Source organism: Physella acuta, unplaced genomic scaffold, assembly GCF_028476545.2.
Source record: "Physella acuta isolate Inbredline_101_S28 unplaced genomic scaffold, ASM2847654v3 ptg000307l, whole genome shotgun sequence".
Taxonomy (NCBI): Eukaryota; Metazoa; Mollusca; class Gastropoda; family Physidae; genus Physella; species Physella acuta.
This window is the reverse complement of record NW_026731826.1, coordinates 166,231-182,754: the sequence shown is the minus strand read 5'-3', so window position 1 is coordinate 182,754 and position 16,524 is coordinate 166,231. Positions and strand designations below refer to the sequence as shown.

The window sequence follows — 16,524 nt, the reverse complement described above, 5'->3', positions numbered from 1 at the left end:
ACATAATGAAAAAATCTAGCAAATGCATATTTAATAATTTTTAATATCTTTTTATAGTAAACAACAGAAATTCTTGCGGAAATAATGCTCTATAAAAAAAATCGGAAAAGCTATACATGAGGTAACACCTTACATTCTTTATCTGGGAGGAACAATCTGTATACACGATCCGCATTTAAACAAACATAACTCAACACAACTGAACTACAAGAAAATCAAAGACTAAATCATATCACAAAAATGTTTTACTCATTTTATAACAGAGTTTAAATTTGAACGACATTTTGACAGATTCATTATTCTAAACAAACAGTCATCCAGGTGTTAATAACCGTCAGGTACCCCACCCTTCCTGTAATCGCTTTCAGCGTAGATCCTGCCATTCCGCACGCTGATACCCTGTAGGACTGATTTACCAAAAGGTGCCTCGGTCGTGTTGTGGCCAAAGGTACGTAGTCCTGCCACAATAACCTGGACAAAAGATGAACATTAATTAGTCTGGTAGTAAATCTAATAATTTTATTTATACATAAATTTATATAAACATTAATATATATATATATATATATATATATATATATATATATATATATATATATATATATATATATATATGGACATTAATATATATGAATACATATAAAGATATGGTAACTGGAAAAATGATCTCACAACAAATGATCTCAGACAAAATATCACAGACAAAATATCTCACGGACAAATGATCTCAGGACAAATAATCTCAGACAAATGATTTCAAGAGCAAATAATATCATAGACAAAAGGTCTCTGGACAAAATATATCAGGACAAATGATACCATGGACAAATAATCTCAGTCAAAATATCTCAAACAAATATCTCACAGAAAAATATTTATAGATACATAAATGATATTATACTATACAGTGACGTACTCAGTAATTAATCATGGTCAATAAATAGTAGTCTAAAATTAATTAAGCGTAAATTGTTGTTTGTTCATGATATTGAATAGTTTGAAACAGTAGACATAAAGCTAAGATGGCGCACTGTCGCAAATAGGTATAACTTAACGTGAGACAACTTTCATTTTGTTTCATGTGCGGGGGGTATATAACCCCTTAACACACCCTGCCTACGCCACTGAGCAGATAAAATATGAAACTTTCCTTAAAATTAAAACAAAAATAAAACAGTCCTTTTCTTCGTAGCATCGAATAAACGTAAGCCTCGATATAAGCTAAACGCTTACTTAGAAACATTACAGTAAAAACAGTCACGTGACATTCGGTACTCACGGGGTTAAAGTTGGCCTCGTGCTCCAGCACGTGCGGCACCAGCTGATGGTGGAGTCTGGGTCTGTTGACCGCCTCCTTCAATGTGTCCCCTAGCCACAGGACGTGTGCTGCCACCTGGTGCATGAATGGTCAAATTGTTCAAAGTTGCAGTGTTTCTTCTAGTCATCTCTTCGGGCGGAGCGCCCCCCCCCCCCAAGAGAGTCTAACCCCCCTCCCCTTTACATAGAAAATATATACTTTAACACGTCCCCCCCCCCCCCCCCCCCAAGGAGAAAAATGTCTGGAAGAAACACTGCAAAGTTGTATGTGAAATTCATTCAAAAGAAACTTACTAGCTATTAAAATAAACACTTCTCCAGTTGCATAAATAAAGTATGTTTCTACATTTGAAAACACCTATATTTTTTCCGTCTTTAAATGAAATTTAGTTTATACATTTAATACATTTAACCTGTTATTTTTAACATAAATCCGTATCTTTGAATTCTCCATATATTGCTGAATATACCTATCTCGGAAAAATATGTGAGGGGGAGGGATACGTTCGCACAGGAGCTCGCCATCCCAATCTTAGAATGTAGTTATTCCTAAAACCCTTACAGGTTTCTTGATTTACTAATTCCAGGCGATGTATAACTTTTGATGTATAAGAAACCGATTTTATTAATTTCTAGATCTAGCTAATTTTATTTGACAACTGTCAACTTTACTTAGCCCATAAACTGTCTTAGAGTTTACAATACCTACCCAAGCTGTGGACGAAGTTATCCTAGAACCGCCTGCCGCTCCTAGAACTTTGGACACTCGACCGTCACGCCCGATGAAGATAGTCGGACACATGGACGACACTGGCCGCTTGCCGGGAGCGATGAAGTTCGCTGGTGAGGGTTCGAACCCGAAGTAGTTGGTGACGTTAGGCGTGCTGAAATCGTCCATCTCGTCGTTGAAGATTATACCGGTTCTCATGCCGCGACGTTGGGATCCGAACCTGATCAAAAGAAATGTGTGCGATAATTGTCGTCTTGCGATGCTGGGATACGAATCTCATCTAACAAAAATGCTTTGTTGGCTATAATACGAAGACATTTTATTGAATTTAATTGGATGTAATTATACTAGTTACAATTTTGTAAAGGTTATTGTAGGATGGCATTGAATGTAAATAAACAAACGATATATGGCATATATAATGGCATTTTAATTGAATTTTAGTACAAGGCAGCATTAGAGAATGAGCATGTATTGGTTGTTATTTCTACATTGAATTTATGTTTGAATAACTGCTACATCATCTATTTTTACATTCTCGGATATACGAAGTATAGAGAAAGTATTGTAATCGTGCACAAAAATAACATGAAATTTTGACAGTTTTCACCGTTTTACTCCTCAGTCCTTCATCACATCCGGAGTATAGAGGACTTATTTTAATCAGGCAAAAATTATAAATACAAATATATAAACGTTTTGGCTTTTTATGCGTTATCGAGTTGTAAAAACTGGACTTTGTAATTCTGCCCGTATGTCTGTGTGTCTGTGTGGTACTTTTTCTACTTTGAATTTTTCAAAAGCCTATAAGTTGCGTACTATTTTAGATAGATGCATGAAATTTCACATGTAAGTAAAAGATCTAATTCTCTACCTTCTATCAAATTTTGAGTAATTTCCGTTGACCGGAAGTACTAATTTACGCTATTTCCGATTTCTCAAAAAACGCATGTAAATTTATAAAGTACTAATAATATCCCGCACTTTTATACACATATTATTAGGCGTTCACTTGGTGTGGGACGGAGTGGTCTAGCGGTAGAGAGCAGGACTGCTAACCCGTTAGTCTCGAGTTCGAATCCGAGCTCAAGTCAGTAGAACGTCCCTGAGTCCACCCAACTCTGATGGGTACCTAACTCACGCTAGGGAAAGTAAAGGCGGCTGGGCATAGTGCTGACCACACTATCTCTTCATATGCCGAGGTCACAGAAACAAGTGAACTCTACTTCACTTGCCCATAGACCGTCAGGTTTGAAAGGGAAACTTTTCACTTGGCGTGCAATTATTTTTTTTTTACGAGATTCTATTCTATTATAAAAAGTTTAAGTAATTAAAAATGGATAACAAATATTGTCTATGTCCTGAGTTGCCATCCCTCGTAATTTTATATTAGAATATTCGAGAAAGTTTAGGGGATATCACTCCCGGTTTATTTTTAAAATGTAATGTAACCGCTTGGAGCATGGGGAGCTATGGACGAGTGAAGTAGAGTTCACCTTTTTCTGTGATATAGGGATATGAGGGTGTTGGGTGCTTGTAACATTTATACCTTGCATTGATAGTGCTTGTAACATTTATACCTGGCGTTGATGGTGCTTGTAACAGACACGGCGTTGCCCTCCTTGTCTAGCACCGCCAGATGTGCTGTCCCTGTAGTGACCTTGGAGTCGTAGGTCGGACCGTAGTACATGACGTCATGCGTCTGAGTGTCGGAGATTCTACTACGTGTTTTATCAGCGTACTGCCGTGACGTCAGGTTCTGAATCAACTGCACAAGGTACAACATTAAAGAATGGCTAAAACATTTCAGAGAAATAAAAAATGAAGTGAGGTAGATATAATGTTTCTGCCATACCACTATAAAAGCTTCCGTGAGACATTTTACTTTTTAAAAAATATTATATGTGTTTACACCTAATTTCATGAACAAAACGACATAAAATACCCAAAATCTGCTCATTATCTTCTAATTAGGTGATAAGCTGGTAGCCTATGGCCAGTTCGAGATATGACCGGCCATTATTCAAATAAGAAGTGATAAACTGATATTGGCCAATGCGAGAACTGACCAGCCAATGAGCTTTAACCAGAACACAATATACAAAGGTTGACCAGATTTTTTTACTGGTCAAATAGTCAAACTTAAAATGCACCGAAAATGACATTCGAAAACGTTTTAAATAAATGTATTACCAAGGATATAACCATTGATATTTACCTTAATAGGTTGATTAATTATAAAACTGTTATAAATACATTGATATTACCAAACATAACTCTTGAAACTTACGTGTGATAAGTCCATTGTTAAGATATTTACATGGAATTAGCCTTAACATTTACCTGTGTTAAGTCTTGATACTTACCTATGTCAAATAGATTGTTATTCACCGTGTTAAGTCTTGATATTTACCTGTGTTAAGTCTTGATATTTACCTGTGTTAAGTCTTGATATTTACCTGTGTTAAGTTTTATATTTACCTGTGATAAGTCCATGAACGTATCGTCACCCATCTCGGTCCTCTTAGCGTAGGCAAATTTAAAAGCCTCGGCAATCCTGTGGTATGTCAGGGTCCTCTTGACGTCTGTTTCAACACTTTTGGGGGTAAAGTTGTAGCCTGCATTTTTATATAGAAAACATTAACTATGTGACAGCAAATTTTGTTCTCACTTTTAAGGGTAATTTGCGTTTAAGTTTATTGGTTAAGTCTGTGATTAGGATGTAGATAAGGATTTAAAGATATTTAGGGATATAAAGACATTAGGATATAAGTATGCTGGGATGTAGGGATATGAGGATGTTGGGTTGTAAAGATATGGGGTTGGGATGTAGGGATATGGGGATGTTGACATGTTGGGATATGAGGATGTTGGGATATATGGATATGAGGATGTTGGGATGTAGGGATATCAGGATGTTGAGATGTAGGGATATGAGGATGTTGGGATGTAGGGATATGAGGGTGTTGGGATTAGGGATATGAGGATGTTGGGATGTTAGGATATGAGGATGTTGGTATGTAGGGATATGAGGATGTAGGGATGTTAGGATATGAGAATGTAGGGATGTAGGGATATGAGGAGGTACTGACCGTTGAGTATATTGAGAATATAAGACAGTATGGGTCCGCCACTGGGTGCGGGAGGGGCGACCACTCTCAGTCCAACATTTAGTTTGATCTCCACTGGTTTTTTCTCCAGAACTTTGTAGTTCTTGAGGTCATCCCTTGTGATTATCGATCCTGAAAAGTTGAGAACAGTGCGAATAGGCCTACATCCATATAGATTTTTTATAATCTTTCTTTTAAAGTTTAAAGAAAAGTAAACTCTAAATGTTGTTGAGTAGACAAGCAGTTCCGGCAAGGATCTGCTCTGGCTAATGCATGAATAAAATATGTAAGTAGGCCCTTAATAAAAATAACATAATGTGTAACTGTTTATAGCAATGTTTTATTAGAGGACACATTGTCAGCGTTGCAAAGTTGTAGGCCTATTTATTTTATTAACGTGAATATTTAAATATAATTTTTTTTGGACTAACCAATATCTTCCAAGTCCTTCATTAAATCGTCAGTCAGCGATCCATTGTACAGTGCCGTCATCCCTTCATTAGCGATTACTCGGAGCGTATTAGCTAACTGTGACCTCTTCATCATCTCTCCTTGTTTAAATAGCTCGCCCGTTTTCTCATTCATAAAAACAGATCTGGAAAAAAAATGGTTCGCTATAACAGTCTTTTACTTACGCACACGCCCAATTGTTACAATCTTACTTTGATGAGCTAAGTATTGTCTCAAAGTCTTCTATAGTTGAACATATTTTGGTAGACACTGACAGCTAGAAACCCCTCTACCCCATGGAACACCAAAATGAGACAGTTAACCCCCACCCCCCCCCCCCCCCTCAATCTCTCAATACCCCTAAAATAATAACTCGCTGTTGATGGCAGGGCGTAATAAAACCGAAGAAATGTTATAGTATTACCAAGCTTTCTCTTAGTGTCAATATTAAAATTTACTCATTATTTATAGTTTTAGTCAGCAGGTTTGATTTATTTTATATTCAATCCGCTCATTAACTATTATTTCTTATTATCTTTTATCTCTATTACCTTACTTCATAGATGGCCCCAACATTAACTGATGGCCCCCAACATTAACTGATGGCCCCAACATTAACTGATGGCCCCAACATTAACTGATGGCCCCAACATTACCTGATGGCCCTTAACATTTTCTGATGGCCCCAACATTAACTGATGGCCCCAACATTACCTGATGGCCCTTAACATTTTCTGATGGCCCAAACATTAACTGATGGCCCCAACATTAACTGATGGCCCCCAACATTAACTGATGGCCCCAACATTAACTGATGGCCCCAACATTAACTGATGGCCCCAACATTAACTGATGGCCCCCAACATTAACTGATGGCCCCAACATTAACTGATGGCCCCAACATTAACTGATGGCCCCAACATTACCTGATGGCCCTTAACATTTTCTGATGGCCCAAACATTAACTGATGGCCCCAACATTAACTGATGGCCCCAACATTAACTGATGGCCCCAACATTAACTGATGGCCCCAACATTACCTGATGGCCCTTAACATTTTCTGATGGCCCAAACATTAACTGATGGCCCCAACATTAACTGATGGCCCTAACATTAACTGATGGCCCCAACATTAACTGATGGCCCCAACATTAACTGATGGCCCTAACATTAACTGATGGCCCCCAACATTAACTGATGGCCCCAACATTAACTGATGGCCCCAACATTAACTGATGGCCCCAACATTAACTGATGGCCCCCAACATTAACTGATGGCCCCAACATTAACTGATGGCCCCAACATTAACTGATGGCCCCAACATTACCTGATGGCCCTTAACATTTTCTGATGGCCCAAACATTAACTGATGGCCCCAACATTAACTGATGGCCCCAACATTAACTGATGGCCCCAACATTAACTGATGGCCCCAACATTACCTGATGGCCCTTAACATTTTCTGATGGCCCAAACATTAACTGATGGCCCCAACATTAACTGATGGCCCTAACATTAACTGATGGCCCCAACATTAACTGATGGCCCCAACATTAACTGATGGCCCTAACATTAACTGATGGCCCCAACATTAACTGATGGCCCCAACATTAACTGATGGCCCCAACATAGATGGCCCCAACATTAACTGATGGCCCCAACATTAACTGATGGCCCCAACATTAACTGATGGCCCCAACATTAACTGATGGCCCCAACATTAACTGATGGCCCCAACATAGATGGCCCCAACATTAACTGATGGCCCCAACATTGGCTGATGGCCCCAACATAGATGGCCCCAACATTAACTGATGGCCCCAACATTAACTGATGGCCCCAACATAGATGGCCCCAACATTAACTGATGGCCCCAACATTAACTGATGGCCCCAACATTAACTGATGGCCCTAACATTAACTGATGGCCCCAACATTAACTGATGGCCCCAACATTAACTGATGGCCCCAACATTAACTGATGGCCCCAACATTAACTGATGGCCCCAACATTAACTGATGGCCCCAACATTAACTGATGGCCCCTACATTAACTGATGGCCCCAACATTAACTGATGGCCCCAACATTAACCGATGGCCCCAACATTAACTGATGGCCCCAACATTAACTGATGGCCCCAAAAAATTAACTACTGCCTTACTTCATAGATGGTTCTGTTGACAACATAGCCTCGGCGTCTTTGATTGCTTTGGCCAATGAAACGTCAACGGGAAATCCCTCAGCGGCCATCTTGATGGCTGGTTGAAACAAATCTGACCACGGCAGCCTGCCATACTTTTGATGTGCGTACCAGTAGCCTTTGATTTCACCTGGGACGGCGATACTGAGCCCGCCTGTTAATAAAATAATTTTTAAAAGTTAAGTCAAAAATATTATTTTCTAAATGTTAAGTAATAGGGCTGGTAAGTAGGTCACCAACCAGTTCTATGGCTCATGCAGGTTTTATTGAGCCGTAGAACTGGTTGGTGACCTACTTACCAGCTCTATTGAAGAAAACTTCACAAACGCAATAAAACAAAAGCGTAGTCACCAATAACAGACGAGGATGGTTTGCCGGCGAACATGTCAGATGTAGCTTTCTCAGGTGCTGTCTCTCTTGAGTCGATCACTGTTGATTTCCCAGAGGCCCTGAAATACAAGTCATGATCCTTTCAACTTGTCCCTAATTTTATTTCATCACATCAGAAATACACACACACACACAAAAGACGATTTAGTTTCCTAGAGTAATTTGACAATACTGAAAACTTCATTTTTTATATTTATTTACTGACATATTTCACAAATATAAGAACGGATTTCAACGTCTAATTTTTTATATTTATTTACTAACATATTTCACAAATTTAAGAACAGATTTCAACGTCTAATTTTTATATTTATTTACTGACATATTTCACAAATTTAAGAACAGATTTCAAAGTCTAACTTTTATATTTATTTACTGACATATTTCACAAATTTAAGAACAGATTTCAACGTCTAATTTTTATATTTATTTACTGACATATTTCACAAATTTAAGAACAGATTTCAACGTCTAATTTTGTTTTTAAGTTGAATGTACCTGTTGTAGATGGTCATGAAAAAACCTCCACCAATGCCCATAGACTGGGCACTTGTGAGACCTGAACATAGCAGGGCAGCAATAGCAGCGTCCACGGCATTGCCACCTTTACGTAGTATATTTCTGTGGGGGAAACAAGGGGCATTCAACTGTGGCTAAGTTAGTTATCGAGAGAATGTGTGCATTTAGTATCTCCTTGAGCTTATAAAGCGGTTATCTAGAAGACTTGGACTTGGGTTACAAAGTTACAAGACAGCCATACATTTCATATGTAAATCTACTACAGTTGTGTTAGTATAGACTTTTTTCGTAAATCTACGAGAGTTGTATAAGTATACACTTTTTGTGTACATCTACGAGAACTGTATAAGTTTTACCTTAAATCTTAGAGCAGAATAAATAGACATAAACTATAAATCTTGTAGATAAGTTAAACGCCCTTAAATAAATTTGTATGAGTATAAAGGTGCTGTTTTAAATCAACAGGATCGTCATCCTTTAAAAGCAAGCTTAAATTAATCTACAGCAGTGGCGTAGCCAGGATCGTCTCAAGGGGGGGGGGTCCAATTTTTACCCGGGGACAAACTTTCGATTTGCTCTCCCCACCTCAAACTTTCGATTTTCACCCCCTCATACTTTATATATATATATATATATACCGAGGGGTCTATGGGGGAATTATGACCCCCCTAACCCCCCCCCCCCCCCCCCTGCCTACGCCACTGATCTACAGGTCAGGATTTCGTTGCCTGGATAATATCTCATTTAAGTGTAGCTCAATTTATTAAGATAAGCCAAGGGGGGGGGGGGGGGTCAAAGAGCTTAGAGTTAAGTCCTAACATAATCTGACAGACCACATGAGCTGGATGGGTCTATAACAAATGTATTACCTAATACACATAGGACATTACCATTGATTAACAAGCAAAAGATAACGATGAACAGTAAAATGCTAATTTTCAAACACACGGCTCATTTAACAACCACTACCATGGTTAATTAACTTCACTAATTAACCTCATTCTTCAGTCACTAAGTTCTAGCTATATGAGGTTCCTATCTAAACAACATCTACTAGCTAGATCATGTTAATCTGTTGCTAATGACATCACTAAACAACATCTACTAGCTAGATCATGTTAATCTGTTGCTAATGACATCACTAAACAACATCTACTAGCTAGATCATGTTAATTTGTTGCTAATGACATCACTAAACAACATCTACTAGCTAGATTATGTTAATATGTTAATCTGTTGCTAATGACATCACTAAACAACATCTACTAGCTGGATCATGTTAATCTGTTTGCTAATGACATCACTAAACAACATCTACTAGCTGGATCATGTTAATCTGTTGCTAATGACATCACTAAACAACATCTACTAGCTGGATCATGTTAATCTGTTGCTAATGACATCACTAAACAACATCTACTAGCTGGATCATGTTAATCTGTTGCTAATGACATCACTAAACAACATCTACTAGCTGGATCATGTTAATCTGTTGCTAATGACATCACTAAACAACATCTACTAGCTGGATCATGTAAATCTGTTGCTAATGACATCACTAAACAACATCTACTAGCTGGATCATGTTAATCTGTTGCTAATGACATCACTAAACAACATCTACTAGCTAGATCATGTTAATCTGTTGCTAATGACATCACTAAACAACATCTACTAGCTAGATCATGTTAATCTGTTGCTAATGACATCACTAAACAACATCTACTAGCTAGATCATGTTAATCTGTTGCTAATGACATCACTAAACAACATCTACTAGCTAGATCATGTTAATCTGTTGCTAATGACATCACTAAACAACATCTACTAGTTGGATCATGTTGATCTGTTGCTAATTACATAAGGGATCAGGTGTTTTCCGGGTTAAAATAACCACTAAAGATCAACAGTTCACAAAAAACCCACAATGAAATTTTGTTTCGTTTATCTTGTGACATTAGATTGCCATGTTTATACTTTTTATGATCGTTTTATCTTTTACAATATCAATTGATAACGGTACATATACTTCAACTAAAATTTTGCATCGCTCAACTTCGTATATATGTTTTGATACTAATAAATTATTATATCTTTAGACCTTAATTTTGAAACTATTATTTTAATGATCACACTTGCTTCCAAAACTGAAACCAACCCCCCCCCCCTTCCCAACATTACAACAAAAAATAGCATGAAATAAAAATAACAATATTAATTTTCGAAAACGCCGTAGTTAATCTCACTATCAAAATGGTAAGCTTAATGGTTAGGCTAATTGATCCACTTAGTGTAGATTATAAAGGATAAACCTGATCAAGAGTGACACAATTGTATTGATCTGTTCGAGTATAATACACCTGCGTGTTTTAGTGCTGTATTACATTTGTGGTGCGTGAATTCGTGGTGGAGTATTATGGTAACTTTTTGTATTGTGAAACAGTGATGTTTTGCTAGAAACACTTAAAATGGATCTGTGGTGTTTCACATTTGTGAAATGGTATGGTAGTTTTTTAAGCTATAAATGTGTGTAAAGGAGGTGTGGTATTTGACATTTGTGAAATGGTATGGTAGTTTTTTAAGCTATATGTATGTGTAATGGAGGTGTGGTATTTGACATTTGTGAAATGGTATGATAGTTTTTTAAGCTATAAATATGTTTAATGGAGATGTGGTATTTCACATTTATGAAATGGTATGGTGGTTTTTTAAGCTATAAATATGTGTAATGGAGACGTGGTATTTGACATTTGTGAAATGGTATGGTGGTTTTTTAAGCTATAAATATATGTAATGGAGATGTGGTAATTGACATTTGTGAAATGTGTAATGGTATAGTATTAATAGTTTTTTAAGCTAAATATATGTAAAATAGAGGTGTTACTTGTTAGGCTAGAAATGTGAAATATATGTATGTTGTGACAGTCTAATGCAAGCATCTTAACATCGTCATGGTCACAACGTAAGGACCATTTTAGTTAATACAGCTGCTTCCATTCAGAATAAGATCGTCATTAACATTCTTACTACAAATATTACACAAGAAAAACAACAATAGAGTTTTGAACTTGGCTCAACTTGTAAAAACCTGAGGTTCACGGTATCTAAATGGGAGGGGGGAGAGGTGAAGAAGAACTTCGCATTTTTTGGTGCGAGATTACATGTGGAGAAGGTAGGGGCGTTTAGACAAAAGAAAGGCTAGGAATTTGTTTCAACGTATCGTTCACGGAGTGCTGTTATGTTAAGGTGTGTGGCTGGTAAGTTCATTGTGTAGCCCTCGTGTTAGTTTCAAACAACAAGAAATTTAAAATAAAAAAATTAAAACTTGATATGGATTTACAAAAAAATCTTTTCAGTCATGCAAGATGAAAGAGTCTAAAATAAAATCTGTAACCAACTACTTGCCAACACGCGAACACACATTTAACCCCTAACTTGCCGAAAGGCGAACAGACATTTAACTACTTACTCGCAAACACACGAACACATTTTACCACCTACTTGCCGACGGTCGAACGTAAATAAAACCACCTACTTGCCGACGGTCGAACACTGGGCTGTGTCCGCCGCTACAGCCGCATGTCTATAGCCTCCCTCCTGCCAGTCTCCGTCGTGTCGGTCATCTCCCCATCTACCGTGGTGCCCCCTCCCCCTATCTCCTACCACAACAGCCACCAGAAGTGAGATAACCCCAACAAACAAAACTCTAGCCCTGAAATAAAGGGGAAAATTACTTTCAAAAGCGCGTTCTTTCTGCCTTTCTGCGTTTCATAGTTATTTGATCGAAAAATTAACGTATTGTATAATATTACAAAACAAGTGTAGATGTAGACATTTTATATATATATATATATATATATATATATATATATATATATATATATATATATATATATATATATATATATATATATATATATATATATATATATATATATATATATATATTGTGAATGCTAAAAACTTAAATTAGTTTTGGCTTGCTTACCTAATAAGTATTTATACATTTTCATTACGTACATAAACATGTAAATAAATTTTGACTACAATACAATTTTCAAAGGAATTATCATATAAGAGCTTTAGAATTGAAGTTGGGAATATATATATATATATATATATATATATATATATATATATATATATATATATATATATATATATATATATAATTGTCTACTTACATGATGAGATTTAGCTCAGTGTCAGCTAAAACGTAAGTCTCAGGTTAAGCAGAATCGTGTCCCAAATTACCACCAATTTTATACTAGATGTCACTAACAAATTTCCGCGCTAATCGCCCCATTACTATGCTACCCCTCACGCCTCATTTCACTTGTAAAACGGCCACACCATGATGCGATCAGCGAGTCGGGTTGAACGGATGGTGTAGCACCACAGAGCTACGATACCAGGGTTCCACGCATTTCACTCACAAAGTAGCCAGATCAAGGTGAGATCACTCAACATATGAGGGTCATTAGAATGTTAATTTTTTCTAAGTCCACAGTCGTATAGTTAACCACACGACACACAAAAAATACCTTGGCTTAATAATTATCAATTTTAAGTACTACGTTGTAAATTATGCATTTTTTTTATGCGGGGACTTATTACTTGATTAAAAAATTATGATTTTATCAAACTATGACTTGACATTAATAGTATCTGTCGATTAGCCACACTGTACTTATCATACATCAAGCCCTGTTCAGAGTTTCTTCCAGGCATCTCTTCGGGGGGGGACTTCGCCCCCCCCCCCCAAAAAAATTTTTTACCGCCCCCCCCCCTTCCGAACGAAATGAAATTTATATAATTTATATAGAAAATATATACTTTTAACAGTGTCCGCCCCCCCCCCCGAAGAAAGTCTACCGCCCCCCCCCAAAATTTCAAGGTGCCCCCACCCCCCCCCCCCCCCCGGAGAAAAAAGTCTGGAAGAAACTCTGGCCCTGTTGTTGAAAATATTACTCGAAAGTTTAACTGATCAGTTTATGAAATGCTATAGCACTAAACGGGGGAAACACAAACCATGCAATGTTTTCTAAATCGATACTAAATAGTCAGTCACAAAACTCAAGACAATTCATCCCCCTCTTAAAATGTCACATGACAAAATTTAGTCCCTTCCCACTCTACTCCCACTCTTCTTCCCCGAACCCCCCCCCCCCCCCCCTTCCCCCCCCCCCCCCCCTGTTCCCCACAACCAATTTTGTTAATTTTTCATAATCTTTGACCTTTCAATCTAAATAAGCAAGTATGCTACGTAGCACCTTCTCTTCTCTCCCCCCCCCCTTCCCCCGCCCGGTTAGCATTGCGTTCTATCTAATACCTGTACCATACAACTAACTCTTAAGAACCAACATACTTGATGGCACCTTATATTAAAAAATTGGAGGATTATAAAGTACATCTTAAACTACTGCGCGGTTCCTATAAAACCCTTAACTTTAGTAACCATTATGGTAGTATGCTAACAGTTGAAGGTCCTTCTGCTGTCCTAATGACAGAATGTAGGCCACACTACATAGTTTAGCATAATAGAGAGTAAGGTATAGGATTATACCACGAGATAACAGAGCGTCATTTGTACTGAAGACCATCTGTGACGTTACTTGCGCAAATAGTTACCCTGTTGGATGTCATAAAAATAGGGTATTATCATCTGGAAATAGGATAGTATGTTGCATTAGTATGCGACTTGGGGGGGGGGGGGGAGGACATGAGCTTTTCCAACTAGGACATGATCTGGAAAATAAGACGGATGCATTAGTTCTTGGGGAAATAGAACAAGATCTTTTCAAACTATGACATGATCTGTCATCAGTAGGAAAATAGGACGGATGCATTAGTTCTTGGGGAAATAGAACAAGATCTTTTCAAACTATGACATGATCTGTCATCAGTAGGTCACTTGGAAAATAGGAAATGATCTTCTGAAAATAGGGCATTATCTGGCATTAGTAGAGTATGGCATTAGTTCTTGGGAAAATAGGACACGATCTATAGTAAATGCATGTGAAAATTTGACTGACTGATAATGCAATTAGTGTTTGGTTTAGTTTAAATTAGTACTTCGTTTACCCTCAGGAAAAGCGAATGAGAAGGCGCCCAAGACAGATATAGAATCTTCTTGAAGAACCGAAGACAGAAGGGATGTCTTGGGAGACAACAAGATCAACATTCGAGGAGGGACAAAGTGGGAGGTAATGATTGAGGCCAGGATCGTCTCAAGGGGGGGAGGGTTCCAATTTTTACCCGGGGACAAACTTTCGATTTGCACACCCCCTCAAACTTTCGATTTGCATCCCCCCCTCAAAATTCGATTTGCACACCCCCCCTCAAACTTTCGATTTGCAACCCCCCCCCCCCCGGGGACAAACTTTCGATTTGCACCCCCCTCAAACTTTAGATTTGCATCCCCCCTCACAATTCGATTTGCACACCCCCCCTCAAACTTTCGATTTGCAACCCCCCCCCCCCCCCCCCGGGGACAAACTTTCGATTTGCACCCCCCTCAAACTTTCGATTTGCATCCCCCCCCCTCAAACTTTCGATTCGCACCCCCCCCTCAAACTTTCGATTTGCACCCCACCCCCGCTCATACTTTTTGTATATATACCGAGGGGTCTATGGGGGGGGGGGGGGTTATGACCCCCTCTAACCCCCCCCCCCTGCCTACGCCACTGCCTACGCTCCTCAATAAGTAAAGAGTAGTAGTTCGTTAAGTAGTTCGAGTTCTTTAAGGGGATATAACCAAACAAGTATAATTTAGCCGCTATTAAGTGAGTTGTTTCCAATTATTGATTTCTACTATTAATTTTTTTTTAATGAAATTGAAATGTAAAAAATAACATCACATTCAGCTTCAAAATTATTACTTTAAAATGCAACAAATATTTTCATATAGTCCGACTAACCTCTTCCAATACAATAGGTGACTGCGTCGTTTACGGATCACCTCTTGATTCGATTCCTGACGGCAATAAATCAGAAGCGTAGCGACCCTTCCCGGCGCCCGGGGACAGACATTCAATTTCGCGCACCCTCCCCCCCCCCCCTCTCTGGGATAAACCTTCAATTTGCCCCCCCCCCCTGTATATTTTTTCTATTTATAATGTAAAACTTCAGCCTAAATTGAGCTTTTAATTTTTTTCCAACCCATTTTGGCGCCCTCTAGGGTCAGCGCCCGGGGACCTATGTACCCCCCTCCGCCCCCCCCCCCCCCCCACCCCGCGCTTTGCTTCTGCCATTAATTAAAAAATCTTGTTTTCTCTATGCAAACACCAGTTTTATTTAACAAAACAATAATTCCTTTTCAAAATAGACATAAAAACATTTATCAAAATACTATTTAATATTTAAATCAAAATAGAAAACTGTCCATGCGTAGTTTGAACGGCTATTCTAATGTTTATTTAAGGGGGATAAACAGCTGAACTTGTAATAAAATAATGGTGTCTAACCTTATAAAATTTGCACCTCATTAGTAAGTGAACAAGAAGAAATTAGAACATGAGCTGAATGTAGACTTAACACTTCAGTAGTATTGGAATGTTGCGCCCAACTAAAGAATATAAAAATATTTCAACCAACCACACACTCCTCCCCCCCCCCCCCAACAACAAATCCAACCAGGCACCCATACACCAACGCTACCCAAACATCCCAAAAAACAAATTCAACGAGACACCCATACACTAACTATATCCAATTTCCAAACATCCTTCCACCAATCCACCTAGTTTACCCTTGATTCTGGCTGTACCCAACCCATCCAATTAATATTAAGCTGAGTCCTCTA

General features: G+C 38.2%; 1 protein-coding gene across 2 annotated transcripts; it reads right to left on the bottom strand.

Moving 5' to 3' along the window:
• Positions 1 to 283: 283 nt before the first annotated feature.
• On the bottom strand, positions 284 to 12,941 carry LOC131939985 (glutathione hydrolase 1 proenzyme-like). 2 transcript variants are annotated; one of them, XM_059298516.1, is made up of 12 exons: positions 12,905 to 12,941; positions 12,256 to 12,432; positions 8,700 to 8,822; positions 8,163 to 8,260; positions 7,773 to 7,965; positions 5,589 to 5,752; positions 5,140 to 5,289; positions 4,529 to 4,665; positions 3,628 to 3,815; positions 2,027 to 2,267; positions 1,280 to 1,393; positions 284 to 471 (listed from the first exon to the last, which is right to left on the bottom strand). In XM_059298516.1, coding segments are annotated over exons 1-12 (1,734 nt in total). In that variant the 5' UTR covers positions 12,907 to 12,941; the 3' UTR covers positions 284 to 324. The 2 variants fall into 2 exon arrangements, with proteins under 2 accessions (XP_059154499.1, XP_059154500.1); XM_059298517.1 differs by lacking the exons at positions 12,256 to 12,432; positions 12,905 to 12,941 and adding an exon at positions 12,222 to 12,231.
• Between the last annotated feature and the right edge of the window lie 3,583 nt (positions 12,942 to 16,524).

Coding starts and splice junctions, on each gene's coding strand:
- LOC131939985 (XM_059298516.1), bottom strand. Junction 8,823..12,255: donor CAGTGTTCGACCGTCGGCAA/GTAGGTGGTTTT, acceptor TTTCCCCCACAG/AAATATACTACGTAAAGGTG. Junction 2,268..3,627: donor ACAAGCACCATCAACGCCAG/GTATAAATGTTA, acceptor TCTTTTGATCAG/GTTCGGATCCCAACGTCGCG.